Genomic DNA, 19,452 nt, shown 5'->3' with positions numbered 1-19,452 from the left:
CATGGATGATAAAATGTGTATCGCACATGCACCGCTGCCGGCGTCGCTTTGTTTCACTCGCTCATTGCATCTAATCAGAAGTATCGCTGAACGGCACATCTTCAATAATAAAGTGACGAAAGTCAAGAAGTAAGATTTTTTGAGAAATTGACAAAATAGTTTTAACATTGTAAGAACCACATCAGACTCGTTAGTTTTAGAGATCACTATGGATCATTAGAAATTTTAGATTCCAGTAGAATCTAACCAGGATCCTTGATATTTTCCTTTTTTTTTTCGAGGCCCATCTCCAATACTTTCGACGAACAGTGAATTCTGGTGCATCGAAACACATTCCTAGGAACGCCCGCCCTTGAGTGGAGGTTGAACTTCCGCCTCGCATGTTTTGAATGCCCTTCTTGCAAAAAATGTTGAACAGGGGTTTCAGACAAGTTAGTTTTGGATGGGGACCATTTTTCGATGATCAGATTTATTGATACTCTGCCAACTGAGGTACTTATCCAGGCCTTTGACGCACGATCGGGTTCAGTCAAGAGCGAGTAAAAACAGTTGACACTTAGTAAATAATACTTACTAAATTACAGCCGCCGCCGTCGCGTCGCTACAGCCGCGTCGCTACAGCCGCGTCGTGTTGTTTGTATTAATTGAATTGTAGCAAAATGCTTCAATTAAAGGTTTCCTATGTATTGTGATAATCTTAAAATAATGTAGTCAAAGGTGCAATGAATGTAACCACTTGAAAATTGAATTAAATTTTGTTACATTAGCAACGATATTTTTCAGATATAGATAATATCTTAATAAATATTTACGTAATGAGAAAATATTGCTCTCTGTTTTAATGTTCCAGAGTTAATAATTTATTTTATACAAATGGTTCAATACAAGAATACAAGATATTTTAATATTTCGATTATGACTGGGGATTATTTATTAAATTACGTATTATGTTTAAAATAGAAGTATAATTATACAGAAAATCACCAGTGTACACAATTTAATATCATATCGTTACTTTATATTGGTTTAATTAAAAATTCATTCGTCATTTGGTAGAAAATTTACCTCTCAATGCCTGCAATTGTTGCCCTCTTCGAACAAACTTTGCTAACATAACCCATATAATTGGTAAAGCCATAATCAACGAATTACTGCCTATAAGTAGTATAGTCTATAATTTTATTGACCCTGTCTTAATAGTTATCCATTGTATAATAATTATAATATATTTAATAATTTGATTGTTGTAAAAATACTTCATCAGGGTTATTTATAAGAAAAATAAAGACTTATGGGAATTTCATCAAGTTTTTAATTTTATGAAATGTATTATAGTTATCGCTCAATTTTTTTGAGAAATCTACATATAACTATGTACAGTTATTTGTTTATACACACTTTTTACACTGTTTCAAAATTGCGAGAGAAAAAGAATAAATTAATAAATAACACTACCAGTTAATGGTAAAGTCTCTGTATACTGCTAAATAAATACTCCTATAAAATATGTACTCTGCAGAAACGAGCATAACACTAAGTACTTAAACGAAATTAATACCGGTAAGTAAAAATACATCATGATATGACGAGTATTATTAACGTGGCTTATTCCAGCGTGACCATAGTCGAGTTTTTGAAATTTGATTAATCAATCAAAAAGTAGCCGTTTAGTCGCAAAAAACTAGATTTATTCGGTCCGCTGTTCAAAAGTTATGAGGGTGTTTTACGTGGACAACGCTGGAATAAGCTTATTCCAGTGGCACCATTTCTCAATTTCGAGAACCACAACACCTAGATGAGATCTGATTACACTAAAAAATAGTCGTGATTTAGTCGGTTCTTGTCGTAAGAAACTAGATATAGTCGTTAACGCCGTTTTGAACATATTAAGGTTTTTTACTGTCCACACTGGGATAAGATTATTTCAGCGACATTTTTAGTCTCGAGTACCACAGCTCCTGGCTTAGATCTAATTGCACTCAGAAAAAGTCGTTAATTAGTCGGTTCTAGTCGCGAATTTTTTTAATTTGTCGCTTCTTTGTTTTGACTAAATGGCGAGGTCTTTATCTGGCTAGTCAAATTTCAAAAACTGACCATGGTCACGCTGGAATAAAACATGCGTATTATTGCTGTGTACGTAGTATCTAAGTAAAATATATACATATCTTTCATTTTTTAAGTTTTCTCCGCCTTGTTACAAATATTCTTATATCAGGCGCATCATTTTCTCGTGCGTCTAAATTAGATACTGAATTCCGATCATCTAACGAAGCTTCATTCCCATCTAGCCTATTATCTTCAGAGTTCCTACTCTCAGGTCTCGAGTTTGATTCAGTTTGAGAGCATGGCATTGGTATTTCTTTATATGGCGTTGACGTAGCAAGCGCATGAATGTGAGTATCCCGTCTCTTTGGCATATCTTTTTCCACAATATCTTCAATAAGGTCTTCCAAGTTATTGCTTACTGGCAGTTCCGCGTTATTTTCTGTGGCTTGGGATTGGATTCCAGTAGAAATTATTACAGTCTTGACAACATCAAGATCTTTAGTTGCAGTTTCGGGAACTAAATTTTCAAGAGTCGGTGCTTCTGAAACTGTACTCTTTAGGGTTGTCTCTGTTTGAAATGACGCAGATGTGATTTCGGCGGAAGTTATAGTTTTGGCCTTCATAGTTTCATGTAATGAAATATCTTCCGTAGATATAGGTACCTCTACTGTAGAATCAGGTTTAATTTCATCAAGTTTTTTAATCTTCTGTCTACGTTCACTGCCAGATTTGTCAGGTTTAGATTTAATTTTATGTTCATTGGTATTACGAGTTTCGTTCTGTACTTCATAAGTTTCTACACATGTTGAAGCCTTTTGTGCTTTACCTATTTCTTCCACATTCACATCGATGGCATCTTGGGCGTCCTCGAAAATAGGTACATATTTTTCAGGTGGCACATTTACTGGGGTCAATCCCAAATCTTCAGGAGTTATCAAGCTACTACTGTCGCCAAATAATTCGCTGAATTTAGCTTTTCTGTCCTGCGTTGTATAAGCTTTCGAGTCTTTGCTTTTTTTCCTTGTTTTCTTGTCTGATTGATTTTTAGTAGTATCTATTTGTTCAGATATTTCTTTCGGGCTTGAACCTCTCTGCTTTTGTGATCGCCTCTTTGTTTTTCGTTTCTTACTACTTTCAGGACTTATCTCTTTTGTATTTACATCTGGTGCACACTTGGTGACTTCGATGTTACTACTGTCTTGATTTTTTGGTTTATGTTCACTTGTGTGAGATTTATATTGATGGCTTTTTTGAGATTTATCTAATCGCACTTTGTTTCTTAAAGTTAGTCTATCGTTTTGCAATTCTGAATCGTCGCAAGTTTCGTCACTAAGTTCTAAATCTCCTGCAACTATTTCTCTTGCTGACTGGGGTTGCTTGCACTTGAGCTTACTTAGAGATATACATAATTTTATTCTCTCCTTTGGGTTATCGTCCTCTAATTTACCTTCAATTGTAGAAGTGGCTTTGTCAAACTTTGTTGCGTCTTTCTCTTGTTTTGTTGGTTTGCCTTTCTCAATACTTTCATCCGTATGTGTTGTTACTTCACATTTGGATTTCAAATCGGTCATCAACATTTCTAGCGGATTTGTATTTTTAGTAATACTTTGAGATATTGTTTCTTCTTGCACCCTTTTCATTTTAGGAATTTTATATTTTATAGGCTGAGCTACTATTTCAGCGGCAGTTTGATTTACTTGAGAGTTTGCTTTTTTGTCAACATCCACACTAACATTTTCACTTGGTCTAACATTTTCGTAATCATTAAACAAAGTTTCTGTAATATCTCCTGCAGGTGTATTTCTACCCGACTGTATTTCACCTGACTCCATCGATAAATTAGATACAGGATTATCAATGTCCATATATAAATTTTTAACTAATTGAACAGCGCAAGTGGTGGCAGACGGCAGCTGTCGCTGCAAAGCATCCGGTACTTTTACTTTTTGTATATTCCAGACTGCTTCATTTACAGGAACTATTTCAACATTTCTACCAATCACTGAGCATAAAGATGTACTTTTATCATCCTTCTTTACTATGTACCGGTTACTTGTCAGCCGCGGATCTTCCAATTTAGTAGAGGCCGTATTCCTGATTTCTGTTAAAGTTACAAAAAAAGAATACAAATACATACTTTTTTCACAATTCATTATTGTTAAGAATTATAAAAATAAAACAAAAAATTACCTCTAATTGGTTGGGCAGGGAATATTTCTGGATTAACGTAATCAGGTGACAGGCAAGATGTATTATGAGGAATTGGTAGCAATCTTTGTTCAGCAATTTCTTGAACTTTTGACCATCTTATATCTTTCTTGGAAAACCTGCCTCTGGAATTAGTTCTGGCTCTTTTACTGCTAGGTTCTTCATAATCAGTTTGAACCTTGTGTTTTACCCCTTGTCTTTCTGGAACTTTGTGCCTATTATCATAAAGATTCTCCCTTTCGTAATTGGACCGACGATCTCGGTTTCTGCGAGAATCGTACTCTCGATTTCTCTCTGAAGGTGGACTTTCTAGTATTCTGTGTCTCCCAAAATCAATTCTTTGGTACCGATCATCGGAATGGTCTCTCGGAGCTCTATAACTTCTTTCAGGGCTATAATGTCTTCTGGACCTTTGAGTTGATTCATATTTGTCTCTATTGGTCCTATATCGTTCGATATATCTAGTTTTACCTTTATAATAAGTTTCTCTAGAAGATTCATGGTAACTAGAGTATTTGTCATCAATACCTGAAGTCTCTGAAACTTTGTGACTTTGTTTATCATAAGTTTTCTCTAAGACTTTCCTATTTTTATCATCTTTTAAAGGCCATTCTTTTGCGTGATTTTCTTCAGCGGAGTAGAGTTCCTCAAACTCTTCGTCAGTGCTAAATTTTGCATAAAATTTACTGAAAGCAAAGCAACCTTCATAAATATATTTTTGTGAAACTTTTTACCTTTACATGACAACAATCACTAATACACATTTCCATTAACATAGATTACACATACACAAAACAAATTGCTCACCTTAAAGCAGACATAGACTTTCTCCTACTTCTGACCCCTGAAGGTGGATTTCTTGCTTTAGAAACATCTTTGTTATCAGTGCTCTTATCAATATAAGTATCATCTCTGCTTTCAACAGTTAATAACCTTTTGCTATCTTCACTATTACCACTGGTAGCAGTCTCAGTTGATGGCATGCGGTTTTCAATGCCTCTGCAAAAAATGCAAAAAAAATAAATACACAATGCTTTTGGGTTTTGTTATTCTCAGTTCATTAAAACACAGAAAGAAAAATCATAATACAAACATGTTTGTGGTTGCCTATGCTAGTTTACAGAACTAAGCATACAAAATTCAATTAGTACAGTCAAGAGCAAGTCAAGCTTGACACTTTGTACATTGACCCGTTGTTATCGTAAGTGGCATAGAGTTGGATTTAAATCTTAAGTGTCTAGCTTAACATACTCTTGACCCTGTACTATTTATAATGTAAATAGTACTAACTGAATTTTCTTTGTGTGAAACTAACAAAATGTAAGGAAAATGTGTTAGATAGACAAACATGTTGCTGCTTTTCAAGAATATTATTGTAACCAGTAGTTTATTTTTTGACTTATTACTCAGATGTATTTAGAATTTGCTAAATTTTATTGTGTATAAGATACCACATGTTTTTTCGTGATGAGCCATCTATCAAAAACATTAAAATTACCGATCCTTTTCTGTCTCAAACATGTTCATTTCAGGTACATCTTTAACATTTTTTCCTTTGCAGGTATCCAGGTCCGTTCTGGCCATTTCCTTCCACCTGTTATTAGACTTGTCTCTAGCCATATTACATTTAATATTAAGTAAACTCTTGTTGGCGTTTTGTAAGGAATTAAGTACCAACATGTCTTTCCTGAAAAATGAAAAAAGTATGTCAACTTACAAATACAGGTGTCAAATTGTATGAACTTAGGGAAAACTATTAAAAATGTTTTAAAAAGGGCTGATAAAGATATGACAGTGAAAAATAAAAATGCATGGTGAAACATATATTCTTGAATGCATTCCCTATTGTGGAGCCATTAGAATTATGAAAAACTTATTAAGATGTATGTGAGGGAGCATGCATTTGAATAGTGATTATTTTTAGCAAATGTTTCTATTCAAGTTTTGTTTTAATGTTTATGTTATTTGTTGTCAACTGCAAGCATTCAGAATGACCCATTATTTACCACTTTAAAAGAAAAGACAGCTGTGTAACTAAGCATACAACACATTACACCCTTTGGAGTGTAATGTATTCATCAACAACTTCTTAACATTCATAAAAATTGGTAGCAAGATAGCATTGATTCTATTTCATAGCAATCCTTGCATGAAATACAATAGACACTGTTAAAAACAGTTAGATAACTCCCTGCATAGATACAATTGGTATGTGATACTTACTCAGAATTGAGATTGTTAATAATCTGCGTTTTCCTCTCAATTTCAGCTTTTGCAGTCTTTAGCAATGAAGAATAGTTTATCTCCAATGTCTTGAACTCAGAGGATAGTTTATCAATATCCTGGAATATAGACTGCCATATCAATCTATGAAGATACCCGTAAGAGTACAATAAAGCAAATATTCCTGTACACTACAAAACTCACTTTTTGTAATTTATCGACTGTACTTTTGTGCTCCTCTAATTTGAACCTCAGCTCTGCATTCTCCTTTCGTAACTAAACAAAAAATTATAAGTCAGAAGGGTAGTACTTCTTATTTCTAAACAAAAAGTTAAACTTTATCTATATAAATTTGATTGAAATTAAGTAGCTCGAAGCTAAATCATAAGTCACAATTGCGGGAAAATACTGAAGTGATTATTGACCTACCAATAAATGGACATCGGGTTCCCGCTTAAAAGTGTCCGCATCTGTAGAGCGTTAAAATCACATACAGAGCATTGATCGCGCAACAGTCTTCGTTTGTTCGACTGTCAGCGCGGTAGTCAATCATACAGTACCATATAATAATAAATTGTAAAAATTACTGCAGTAAAGTGTAAAAACAGCATTTTGTATCATATTTTCACTAAACAAATATATTGTGTTATTATAGTTCTCATTTAAAAATGTTATGTTGTACAGTTTTATAGAATTTAATTTATATATAAATGAATCGTAAATATAAATTACAAAAGCACACAAAATAATCAAATAGCTGACTGTCCTTTTTCTACACTTTGCATGCGCAAAACATGGAACGAGACCCATTGTGTCAATTTCAAGAAGCTTATATATAAACTTCTTCGTCATTTTCAATTGCTCGAACCACAAGCAATTGAAACATTTAGAACAAAGAAAGTATAGAGTCGCTTTGATTTTAATCTTATTTTTAATTAAACGTTAGCAATAACTAACAAAATATTGTTGTACTCGTTTTACGGCTTGGGATTACCTATTAGAAGTCAGAAAATACATTTGCCCAAAATAACATTAGCTTGACTTTTCATAATATCAAATGTATTTTTTAGAAAGATTACAAAATAAAAACTAATTTTGTATTTGTGAAAAGCATTAAAATTACACAAAAGTGTAAAGGTTTTATTATAAATCGGTTTTCGGAATTACAGATATTTGAGTTTATGTTTAGTTGGAATATCAGTATATTTCTTATAGTACACGCTTATTTTCACATTTGTAGTAATATTTATATGTATGTATCTGCCCAACTCTTTATTATTTCATTAAGTGAATTTATACAAAATTGGACATAATAATATATATAAAAATTAATTAACATTTACGATAAAGGCTATTCCATTACTCTTGTCGTGTTCAAGTAATTTTCAGTCGAAGCTAAATATGGTGCATTGTTAAATTTCCAGTAGAAGCTGAATATAGTGTTTTTGGGCCCTTAAATTGATGCAAGCAAAATTAGGCAGTACTGCCTAACTGCAATGACGTTACAATTTAAATTAAATGTTTTAGTTTTTTATATTTCGTTACATTTCACTACGTTTGTATAGGTTAACATCGGACATTTTTTCGTGGTTTTTGTATTAGTCCCGACGTCCATTTGTTGGTAGGTCAATGGAAGTGATGAAAAATATTTGGCGCTAAAACTGCCTCACCTCTTCAATAGTGTTTATGTCGTTGTAATTCTCCAAATCACCGTATAAATCATCCATTTTGAGTATTTGTATATATAACCGTCTAAATAACTTAAACTGGCGATGTTTATTACAAAATAATAGAGTTTGCACGAAAAACACTATAAAAATAACTATAATAATTTTTCTTCAATGTTTGACACATATTTGCAACAGTTATGCAGCGTTGCCAATACCAATTGGCCAGAATACCCAATAATCAAGGAGTGGATTTTACCCCAAATTTGAGGAGAATAAAGTTCTTATTCCCCACAAATTCCCACAACTCGAGTTCTCATTAATTATTATAACAAAGAATTAAGAAACTCAAAATGTAACCATCTATTACGTTTGCAGTGAATAGGTGACAAACAGAAAGTAAAATGTAAAGCAAAATATTATAATAATAATAGACATTAATTTCAGGCATAAAAACCCATAGGTATACAACAGAATCATTAAATATAAATAATAATACGATACCTACTTAACAGATAAAACTTTATACCAAATTTTACTCTCTATCTTATTAAGTTCGCACAATGTGGTCAAATGCTTTTTATAATTACTGAAAACATCAAGGACTTAAACGACAACGAGTTAAATCGAATCGAAACAAGTTTGGCATTTATAAGGTCTTCAAGTACTCATCACCCTGTGTTAGATATTCACGTATTAAAGCAAATGATAGGAAAGTTAAGGTCAATTTATGGTAATGAACAAATTTTAGATATAGAATTTACAGAATATTTTAATATTATAAAACCGGGATCCTATTATGCAGTTAAACGAATTGTAATAGTTTTTAAGATTCCTATTGTCTCAGCCAGTAGCTACACACTCTATAAACTTTCCATTGCCCCTAACAAGCACCACTAAATCCTTATTCCCCCACATCCACTAATAGCAACAGCCATACAAATCAACCTGCTAAAAGAAGCAATGGAACAGCTAGACGACCGGAGTTATGTATTGACCTTTCCGCAACCTACAAGAGTCCGATTAAAATGTGGCAGAGACGACTATGACCAATTACATGGCAGTTATTTGGCTACTATACCAATTCATTGTCTCCTACGCACACCTCAGTTCACAATAGTTAGCGATAACGATGAAGTAGCGGGGCAACCATTGAAAATCATGGCGATACAGAACCTCATGAATACGACTTCGAAAGCGACAGCACATCTTACTCTAAACTCAATAAACTTAAAGAAACTACATAACATCCAAGATAAAATTACTATTGTGCCATCACTTCACGCAGCAGCAATGCAAGATGTATCATTATACCACACTACTGTACCATTTTACATAGTACTGCTATGTGTGGGTACGCTAGCAATCATCCTCGTTGTTCGGTATTACAACTCAAAGGCTAAGATAGGCAAATCGGAACAAGAGCATCAAGCCGAACGTGAGATGCCAGCAATATTTTCTTACAACGTCTAGAAAATAGTTGCTGGTCTGCGAGTGGAGGAGTTACGTAACGCGCCACTCGTAATTTGGCTTAAGCACAATGATTCAAAGCGATTGCAACATTACTTCGAAGCATGGACTGCAACACATCAAAGGCACGAGGCGCATGGTCAGCTTAACGTGGGATGGTGAGACCAGCACAGCGCGACTCCATGGGAATGAAAATACTTTGGTTCCAACATCGAACATTGTCGCATCTCGTTTTAGTTTTAGAGATATTTTATATTTCTTTATTTTTGTCAAAGCTATGACTTATTAAATTTAGTAAAAAGTATTCTGGTTTTTTTTAGTCCTTCGACTGTAGCTTTCGTAACTTGCCACTTCACAACATCCCCCAAAACACCTACATTCGGTAATCAGGTCATTAACCAATAGAGCGTATGATCTTTGTGATGCATCTGCCACAGGAACAGGAGCACGTTAAGACGGTTTTGCGACAGAATGGATACGAAATAAAAACATGTAAACCAATACACAACAGGAAGAAGCAAATTGAAGTACAGAGACTACCAATTTTTCTGCCCTATATACAAGGGGTGACAGATAAAATAGGCAGGTTGCTAAGGAAGTTTTCCATTAAAACAGTTTTCACCTCTTTAACCAAAACAGGAAAAATGTTACGTTCACCAAAAGACCACCTTCCTTTACAAACATCAGGTTTCTATAAAGTGAACTGCAGTTGTGGGAACTTGTATATTGGTAGGACTAACCGAACAATTGTCGATCGTATGAAGGAATACATCCGAGCAGTAAAAAAACGTAGATACACGGAAGTTAGCTATAGCACAACATATCACACAGACTGACACTAACTATTGGATCGAGTTGCATAGCCCCCAGGTACTGTCGACAAAACGTCACTACATACCACGGTTGGTACGAGAAGCCATCGAGATCACGAAGTACAAAAAACATTTAACCGTGACGATGGTTTTAAACGGTCCAGTGCATGAAATCCTTAGTGCGTGCAGTAATAAAAACAAAAACACCTCGAGTTCAGTTTTGCCTATGAGTGTGGGTGAGTGTGAGTGTGGTTGTGGGAAAAAAGTGAGTGACAATGGTAACGCCACAACAAATCACGTTGAAGGTAGTAGTCGTCGCTTAGTTTTTTTCCATCCTCGAAGAGTCGTCGCACTATCTAGTTGTGCGTAAGTAAATATTTTTAAACTTAACTATCATGACATAAAAAGATGTATTAGTAAAATGAAAGCGGATGGCTCTCTAGGACCTGATGGTATCCCGTCTTCTCTTTTTTAAATGTTCAAAAATTAACTGGTCATTTCTGTATGTCATATTACAAACACAGTTATCCATACTAGGGAGTACCCTGTTCTGTGGAAAGTGTCCCTCGTGACACTTGTCCCGAAGTCAACTGCTAGTTGTCCGTCGAAGATTACCGTCCCATTGCCGTGTTATCTGCTCCTGTTTAATTATTTATGCGTGTTGTACACGACGTAACCTATTCGCAAGTTAACATCCATCCTCTGCAATACGGCAAAACGGTTTCAGAAGGGGAAGGTCGGTCGAAACAAATCTTTTAACAGCCGTGGAATACATCTCGACGAGTATGGATAACGGTCATAACATAAAGTTGATGTTGTTTACTTCGATTTCCGGAAGGCTTTTGATAGGTTTGACAACGACATTCTCTTAGGTAAACTAAAATACTTAGGGTTTGCTCCTCTTGCTTCATTTATTTTAAAATTATCTTCGCGATCGTCAGCAACATGTAAAATACGGCTGTTATGTATTTAAACTTTACCTTATCACACTCGCTCCGAAGTCAATCAGGGCTGTACTTGGTCCTTTATTATTCCTAATCATGATAACCGCCATGTCCAAATTATTAAAAATGCAAAACGTATAACGTATGCAGACGACCTAAAGTTGGCATTTGAGATTAGGAAAGAATCTATTGTAGATTGCTGCAACACGACGTGGACTCAGTGCTTGAATGGAGTGAATAAAATAAGATGCTTTTTAACTATGAAAAGTGCTGTGTCATCCATGACCTTTGGAAGCAAGCTACCTAAATACGTTATCAATACAGATTGGTTAATGATTGTCTTACATTTCACGTTCACTTATTCTTGGTGACAGAGAGTGTTAGATGTTTAGGTATCATCCTTCGGAATTGCCGTTATTTTAAGAATTCCCAAAACATTAAATTCCTTTACAACGCACTTGTGCATAGTAAACTTGAAGCAGGTAGTTGTATATGGCATCCTCATGACAGCACCTACACCAGGACGCTAGAAAAAGTCCTGAAGGCATTCCTAAGATATCTGTACAAGTGTATATATACACATATTACACATATTATCTGCATTTATAACCCACCTCATTTCTCCTGGGAATTCTGGGCTTAAATTCCCTTAGAGTGCGTAGGGCATAAGATCCAAATTTTAATAGGAATGAAAATTCTTTGTGGTTATATTGATGTTTCTGATCTTCACAACCAACTGTGCCTCCTTTAAGTCCCGAAACGTTACACGCATCGGCGTGAGGGTCGGCCACGCCACCTATGCTTATTCAGTTTTGCAAAAGGGTTTGAATTTCGCTGTGGCTTCTCGTCGTGTTCCATACGAAGAAATTATTTGTGACGTTGAGGATTGTCTAGTTAAAAACAACATAAGAAAGGAAGATTTGGAGACAATACGCTAAGACGTTTCGTCAATATTGCGTGCAAACAAACAGCCCAGACTGAATCTTACTCGAGATGAATATTACGCGCTGAAGACCTTCCTCGAAGATCCAAAATTTGTCATCCTCCGTGCAAATAAATGTAACGCGAAGGTGGTCATGAATACGTCAGATTATAATAGCAAAATAACTGACTTACTATTGGATGAAAGCACGTATAAAAAGATGAAAAAGACCCTACCACCAAGACATTAAAAACAACAACTAAGTTAATATCTAAGCACTCCAATACTTGATGTAAGTGAGTTTGTACTGTTACGGGGTGAGTCAGGAGTCTTTTTTTAAAAAAAAAACACTTTTCTAACAAAGAATAAACTTTTACTCGAAATTAATACAAAGGTAATGAGGGTCCCGCGCGAAGTCCAAACAGCAACTCACTAATTTTAATATCAAAATTATGACGCTGTCTTTGCATCACGTTGTGGTAAAACGTGATGCAACCCTTGCATTTATTTTTATTAACATTTTACTTAGTAGTTAGGATATAACATCCCCCCCTTAAGATGCAGCATCCGAGTTTAAGGGATGCGAAATTAAAGTTAATTTAAGCGAAGGCTGTTATTGGAACTTCCTACGTTTTCACAGTGGTTATTATAACTAGATAACTATAATTATGCATTTATTTATTAACAAACCAACATAAATACGCATATAGGATTATCTTAGATATTACTAGTAGTATTGTTCTTATGTGTATTTCAATGGTAGGTAAATTCATATCTGAATAAAATAAAATAAAATCATCATGATGCTTTCTATGGCATTCGCCAATGAGTTTAGTCTAGTTATTATTTCTAATTTTTCGTTTGAATTACTGATTTGTTCGAATGATTTTTCTATTATATCTAAATTATGATTAAGCCTAATTTCGTTTTCTTTAACTCTAGAGAGAGTACTATTAAATGTAGTTATGGTGGACTTTATCACATGGATGTTGTCTTTGATAACGTGTGCTAATTTATTTTCGTCCGACTGTACTTCTTTTATTGCTTCATTAAACTTTTCAGCGTCTCCGGAGTCTAAAGTACCAAACAATGTCTTTAATATAGTGCCTCCAGCATCGATGAGACTACGTTTCGTGCGTCTATTTTGCTGCCCCAGAATGAGGTAAGAGATGGAAGAGAATTTTCTTACGTTACTTATATATAGAGATCTGAGAGAAGTTAGAAGGTTAGCACAGTCGGTTTGGATTTGAGAAGAAACTAAAAGTTGCATAACCCAGAGACCCTTTCAAGCATAAAGTCTAATGTATTTAAGTGCGGTTGTATATGACTAACATCTAAGTACGTAACTATGTTCCAATAATCTTTAGAGAACTTAACATCTAATAGCTTATCATAATAAATTCCGGAACTCCCTGGAGTTGGAGTGACAAATCGGGATTCGCACGACGCAGCCGGCGCGTACCTGGAAAAGGTCAAGTTTCGCCCGCTGCAGGTTTAATTTGATCGTAATGATGCCGCATGCGCCTTCTATTAATAATTACAGTAACGCTGTGATTGCCATTTATTTTTATAATCTTGTAAGAACCTTTCCAAACGGGGGATAAGGCTTTGTTTTGTTTATGATGGCATTTTATGAATACGTAATCTCCGATTTTATATTGTACAGGTTTTGAATGACAATCGTAATATTGTTTAGATTTTTCTTTTGATTTCTGAATGTTCTGTAATGCCTTTTGACGGCTATAGTAAAGTCGGTGATTAAATGCTCTTACATAATCTATATAAGTGTTGTGTTCTAAGGTATCTATACTTTGTGGAATGTATGGTTTAAAACCAAATAATAACTCTAATGGAGAGAATCCAGTAATAAAATGGACGTTAGAGTTGTAGGCTAACATGGCTGTATCAAGATAGAGATTCCAGGTATGTTGATTTTCGGTCACATATGACCTCAAATACTCTTTTAGAGTGGAATGACTTCTTTCCAGAACCCCACAAGTTTGGGGATGATAAGCAGAGGCGTATATGTGTTTTATACCTTTATAGTTTTTCTAATTGTTTAAATATTTCGGAACAAAAATTTCTTCCTTGATCAGAGACTATCATCTTAGGTATTCCTAAGTGAGAATAAAATAAACGAGGCGTTGTGCCGTTTCTTCGGCAGAACAAGTGACCATAGGGTAAGCCTGGGAGTACTTGGTAAGATCGTCTTGTAGGGTCAGGATGAATTTATACTTATCTTGCATAGTTTCAGGAAAGGGCCCACGAGATCTAGAAATAATTTTTCGTTAGGTTTCGTTGCAGCAGAGGTGATTATCATGGGGGCCCTGTTGCACTGGCGCAACGGTTTGTTGATTTGGCAAGACTTACAACTTTTAACATAGTTCTCTATGTCTTGTCTCATGGTTCGCCACCAATACTGGGATTTCAGCCTATCAAGCATTCGAGATATGCCCGGATGACCTGCTGTTGGAGAGTCATGATTGTCTTTTAGAATTTTCTTAATTTCGTCAGGAGTAGGAAATAAAATTGAATTTTTGTAAATATTAATTTTTATACCCGTCTCATGGAAAAGGAATGCCAACATATTATAGATTTTTGTATAAGAGATGTTATTATAAGGGTCTTTGAAATCAGATATGGCAAATTCCTTTTCTTCCAGGTACCAGGTGGAAATCATGCCTCTGTAGTCTGTTAGGCTGCAATAAGTTGAAAATATGTTCATATGAGATTTCGTCGTAATGATGAACCTTTAAAAATAGGTGAGTGAACACGTGTTTGTCATTCGACGTAGAGTAGTAGGTACGTGTACGTTCGCGTTCTATATCTCTTATGTCGGGGTCACTATTAGATAATTCTATGATTTCAGACGTATAGGGGATAGACTCGTCCAAATCTATAGATGTCGGGTAAGTAATAAGTTTGCACTTTGTTTTAAGTAGAGATTCGTTATGTTCTTGTGTCATAGCGAATATCGGGTTGTTTACTTCTCCTTGGGTATTGTTGATAGGATTCTGATACCGATGGAGTAGCCTGTTGAGGAACAGGGGGCTCATTGTCGACTGAGCTTGACGGGTGGCATTGAAGGGATGCATTGTCGTTGGTTTGTCGATAGCGTTTACTGGACATCGTGATAGGGCGTCCGCATTAGAGTTGAGTTTTCCCTGTTTATATACAATCTCGTATTCAAATTCTTCTAATTTCAGTCGCCATCGAATGAGACGGGAACCCGGGTCTTTGACGTTAAAAAGCCACACTAAAGGGCGATGATCAGTTACGATTTTAAATTTGTTACCGTATAAGTAGGGTCTAAAGGTCTTGACACCAAAGAGGATGGCTAGGAGTTCTTTTTCTATAGTGGAATAATTACCCTCGGCTTTATTGAGCGTTCTGGATGCAAAGGCTATAGATTTGTCTTTTCCTATTTCGCCTTGAGATAGGACTGCACCCACCGCGTAGTTTGACGCGGCTGTCGTCAGAATGAACGGTTGATCGAAGTTAGGATATTGAAGAAGGGGTGCAGTTGTTAGTTGAGTTTTTAAATGATTGAATGCTTGTTCTTGTTGTGTGGACCACGTGAAAGCAATATCCTTTTTTAGTAAAGAAGTTAGGGGTTTGGTGATTTTCGAAAAGTTAGGAATGAATCGTCGGTAATAACCAACCAGTCCTAGCAAAGATTTGATGTCCTTCGGGTTTTTAGGTACGGGGAAAGAAGTTACGGCCTTGACTTTGTCGGGGTTAGGAGCTACTCCTTCGCCCGTGATTATATGACCTAGGTAGGACACTTCACGTCTAAGAAATTCACATTTGTCCGGTTGGAGTTTTAAATTAAATTGTCGCAGCCTGTCGAATACTTGTGTTAGTTTTGAAATATGCGTTTTAAGATCATGTGAGTATATAATACAGTAATCTAAATAAATATAACAGTTAAGGCCTTGTAAGCCAGAAAGCACTGTATTCATGAGACGTTGAAATGTGGCATTTTTAAGACCAAAGGGCATTCTTGCGAATTCAAACTGACCTGAAGTTTGATTAGTGCCTAAAATCGTGAAGCTCGTTTTTGCTGAGTCAGCAGGATTAAGAGGAATTTGGTGAAATCCGGACGCGAGGTCAAGGGTTGTGAAATATTTAGAGTGCCCGAGTTGGTCTAATATATCGCTGATGTGAGGAATTGGGTAGATTTCGGAGACGGAGACGTCGTTCAATTTCCGATAATCAACGACTAGACGCCACTTTCGTTTTCCCGATGCGTCCATTTTCTTGGGAACAACCGAGACCGGAGCGCTCCAAGGGGACTGAGATGGTCTAATTATGTTTTGCTCGAGCATTTTTTTTATTTGCTTGTCCACTTCTTCTTTATGGGATTCTGGGAAACGGTAGGATTTGGCATGGATCGGGGCTGAATCCCCGATGTTAATAGAATGTTGAATCGCATTAGTATGCGTGAGAGGTTCACCCTCTATATAAAAAAGGTCAGTATATTGAGAGCAACATTCTAACAATGATTTTATTTCTTCTTTATTAAGATGTTCTGTGCGAATGAGGTCGAGAACCCTCTGGGGACGGTCGGAATTTAATGAGTTAATATTATGAATTTTGGAACGATTTTGGTTTTCAATCGGGGCGGAGGTAAAATCTTCATAAGGTAATATGTGGACACGATAGTCACTTACATGTACATTAGATTCGGTAGTATTGAGAATAGATACGTTTACTCGATTGTTGGGCTTAAGGGATACGATGCAATTTGAAACGTATACACCCTCTGTTATGATGTGGTCAAGAACGAGGCCTTCTCTGAGATTCGCAAATTCTGAGGGTTGATTTGAAATACAACATTCTATTACGGCTTCTATCTAGCTGGAATTATGTATGAGGGTTCGGAAAAATATATAGGTAGGCAACAACTGTGGAGCTTGAGACAATTATTTGAATATTGTATATCAGCATCAAGAGAGGTTAAGAAATCGTTACCGAGTATTCCATCGTAATCTAACTTAACGTTGTTATCTATGGCATGAAATTTGAAGTTAAATGTTATTTTCTTACATTTTGAACTACAGGTATCGCTCTCGAAATGGATTTGGAATGACCCTAGGGTCTCGTAATGGGAGTCATTGTTACTTAGACCCCTGATTTTGATTTTTTCGGTCGATAGTTTCGGCTTTGTTGTGAAATTGGTAAGTTTTGCTATACTGACACTGGCACCCGTGTCGATCAGGAAACAAATAGGAGTTTCTGAATACTCAGTTTTTAAAAAATATTTGTGGTAGCATATTTGATAAGGAATTGATTTTATGAATAGGTGTTTCGCGATCTGGTACGACATAGGACTCCGAAGAGATGCATTTTTTAGAGTTAGGAGGTTTAGATTTAAGATATTCGATGCTCAACGAGGCAGAGGCTCCCAGACGGGAGGGTTGAGAGTTTGATTTAGAAGATTTAGTATTCAACGAATCAGTGGCTCCCGGTTGGGAGAGTTGAGAATTTGATTTAGACGATTTAGTACTCAACGAGTCAGTGGCTCCCGGATGGGAGAGTTGAGAATTTGGTTTAGAAGATTTAGTATTCTTGGTGCCATAATTTTTCACAGGTATACACCGGCACGGTTGTGATACCTGAGTATTTAGTTTAAATTACGGTCTTGTTCCGTTGAACAAACATCGCAATCGCAGGTGGATTGTGTTTCGACATCGTTGCATTCTGAATGCGACAAAGGCGGCGGTGGAATTGAAATATGATGTTGTTGATTGTTGTTTGAGTTGTGGGAATTGTTATGTTTGGAATTATTATATGCTCGTTTACGACATTGTGAAATATCGTGTCCGGGTTTTTTGCAATATCTACATGTGAGTCCCGAACTCGAAGATTGATTAGAATTCCCTGGAATAATTTCGGCTGAAATGAATGTGGATTAGAAAGTCTAGGAAAAGAAGGTTTCGGAATAGTTGAACATTCGTTATCGGAATGACCTTGCTTTCTACATGTTCTGCAAAATTTAAATTTTACGGTAGTTTTGTGTAGAAGATTTTCTAGTTTTTCCTCTTCCGTGGCAATGTTCGCCTCAATGCCTCGTTCAGTGTAGTCGGGTCTCCACACCGAACCATGTTACTTAATCTCGGATGAAGCCCTATGTTGAAAGTGTAGAGAGCAAGGTCCTCAGTCATAGCAATTCGACCAGGTAGTTCCTTTTTAAGGGAATCAGAGTTGTATATTTCAGCTTGAAGGTCCCTGAGGCATGTCTCAATTCTCAAGGCAAATTGAGCTACGTTTTCGTTTAACTGTTGTTTATAGGACTGTAAGTCCAGCAATAAATGATAGTAATGTTTTCTTTCACCGAAGTTTAATTTTAAAAACTTTTTGAGATCGTCGAATTTTTCAAAAACTTTGCTAGCGCATGCGATCTGCGCTTTACCTTCTAATCTCGCAATAATAAATTTTAGTAACAATTGTCTTTGACTATGTGACGCTAAGTTTAGTGCGTTCTGACAGTTTGTGAGAAATGCTGTCAAAGTCTCCCTGTCACCTTTTGTAGGGGTTAATAAATCATTGATTATTTCGATGGAGCCATAACATTTAAAAGAAGAAGAAAATTGCATAGTACTTGGATGGGGTACTGTTCGGAGAGGGTTGGTTGAGGTTTTTCTGGCTGAGCCATAGTGACCGAAATATTTAGAACGACAACAAACGGATGCAATATACGTGTATAGATTCGAAGATAGCGATACTTCAAATAAAATATTTGACTCACAGTACGATCCCGAGTAGCGCGATGAGGACGTCGATGACATAGCAGGTCAGGCGAAGCGGTGTTGAATCTGGACTCGGTGATCGACGGTAAGTGGATGAGATTCGTCAGGAGCGTGTTGTATGTGCGTTTGGCTCGTTAAGGAACTTCTCGTAACGATTTAGTCGAGGCAGCGGCAGCAATGGATGACGGAATTTGAAGAAATCGGCCCCAGAGTTGGTTTGGACGCAGGATTTAGACTTCATTTAGTAAGGATAAGAGTCTGGGCACAATGACACTTCAAACACAAAAGTTTAGTCCGTGCGAAATTTCACTTTTTACTTTTTCGCGTTTCGCGCATGGGATACCAGCGGAGCTGATGATGGGCGAAAGACGAAGACTCAACACTGGTTATCCCACTTCTGACACCACT

General features: G+C 36.2%; 1 protein-coding gene across 1 annotated transcript; it reads right to left on the bottom strand.

The window, feature by feature from the left end:
* Positions 1-1,305: 1,305 nt before the first annotated feature.
* LOC113236685 lies at positions 1,306-8,204 on the bottom strand. Its single transcript, XM_026472844.1, has 7 exons — positions 8,148-8,204; positions 6,682-6,753; positions 6,478-6,608; positions 5,753-5,941; positions 5,062-5,253; positions 4,237-4,940; positions 1,306-4,147 (listed from the first exon to the last, which is right to left on the bottom strand). Exons 1-7 carry the CDS (start codon positions 8,202-8,204, stop codon positions 2,169-2,171), a joined length of 3,324 nt encoding a protein of 1,107 aa, XP_026328629.1. The 3' UTR covers positions 1,306-2,168.
* Positions 8,205-19,452: the final 11,248 nt, after the last annotated feature.

Source organism: Hyposmocoma kahamanoa, unplaced genomic scaffold (assembly GCF_003589595.1).
Source record: "Hyposmocoma kahamanoa isolate Upper Pololo Valley unplaced genomic scaffold, ASM358959v1 92, whole genome shotgun sequence".
Lineage (NCBI taxonomy): Eukaryota > Metazoa > Arthropoda > Insecta > Lepidoptera > Cosmopterigidae > Hyposmocoma > Hyposmocoma kahamanoa.
This window is presented reverse-complemented; position numbering and strand designations above follow the sequence as displayed.

Coding starts and splice junctions, on each gene's coding strand:
- LOC113236685 (XM_026472844.1), bottom strand. CDS start 8,204: ATGGATGATTTATACGGTGATTTGGAGAATTACAACGACATAAACACT. Junction 6,609..6,681: donor CAGTCGATAAATTACAAAAA/GTGAGTTTTGTA, acceptor TTGATATGGCAG/TCTATATTCCAGGATATTGA. Junction 5,942..6,477: donor ATTAACAATCTCAATTCTGA/GTAAGTATCACA, acceptor TTCATTTTTCAG/GAAAGACATGTTGGTACTTA.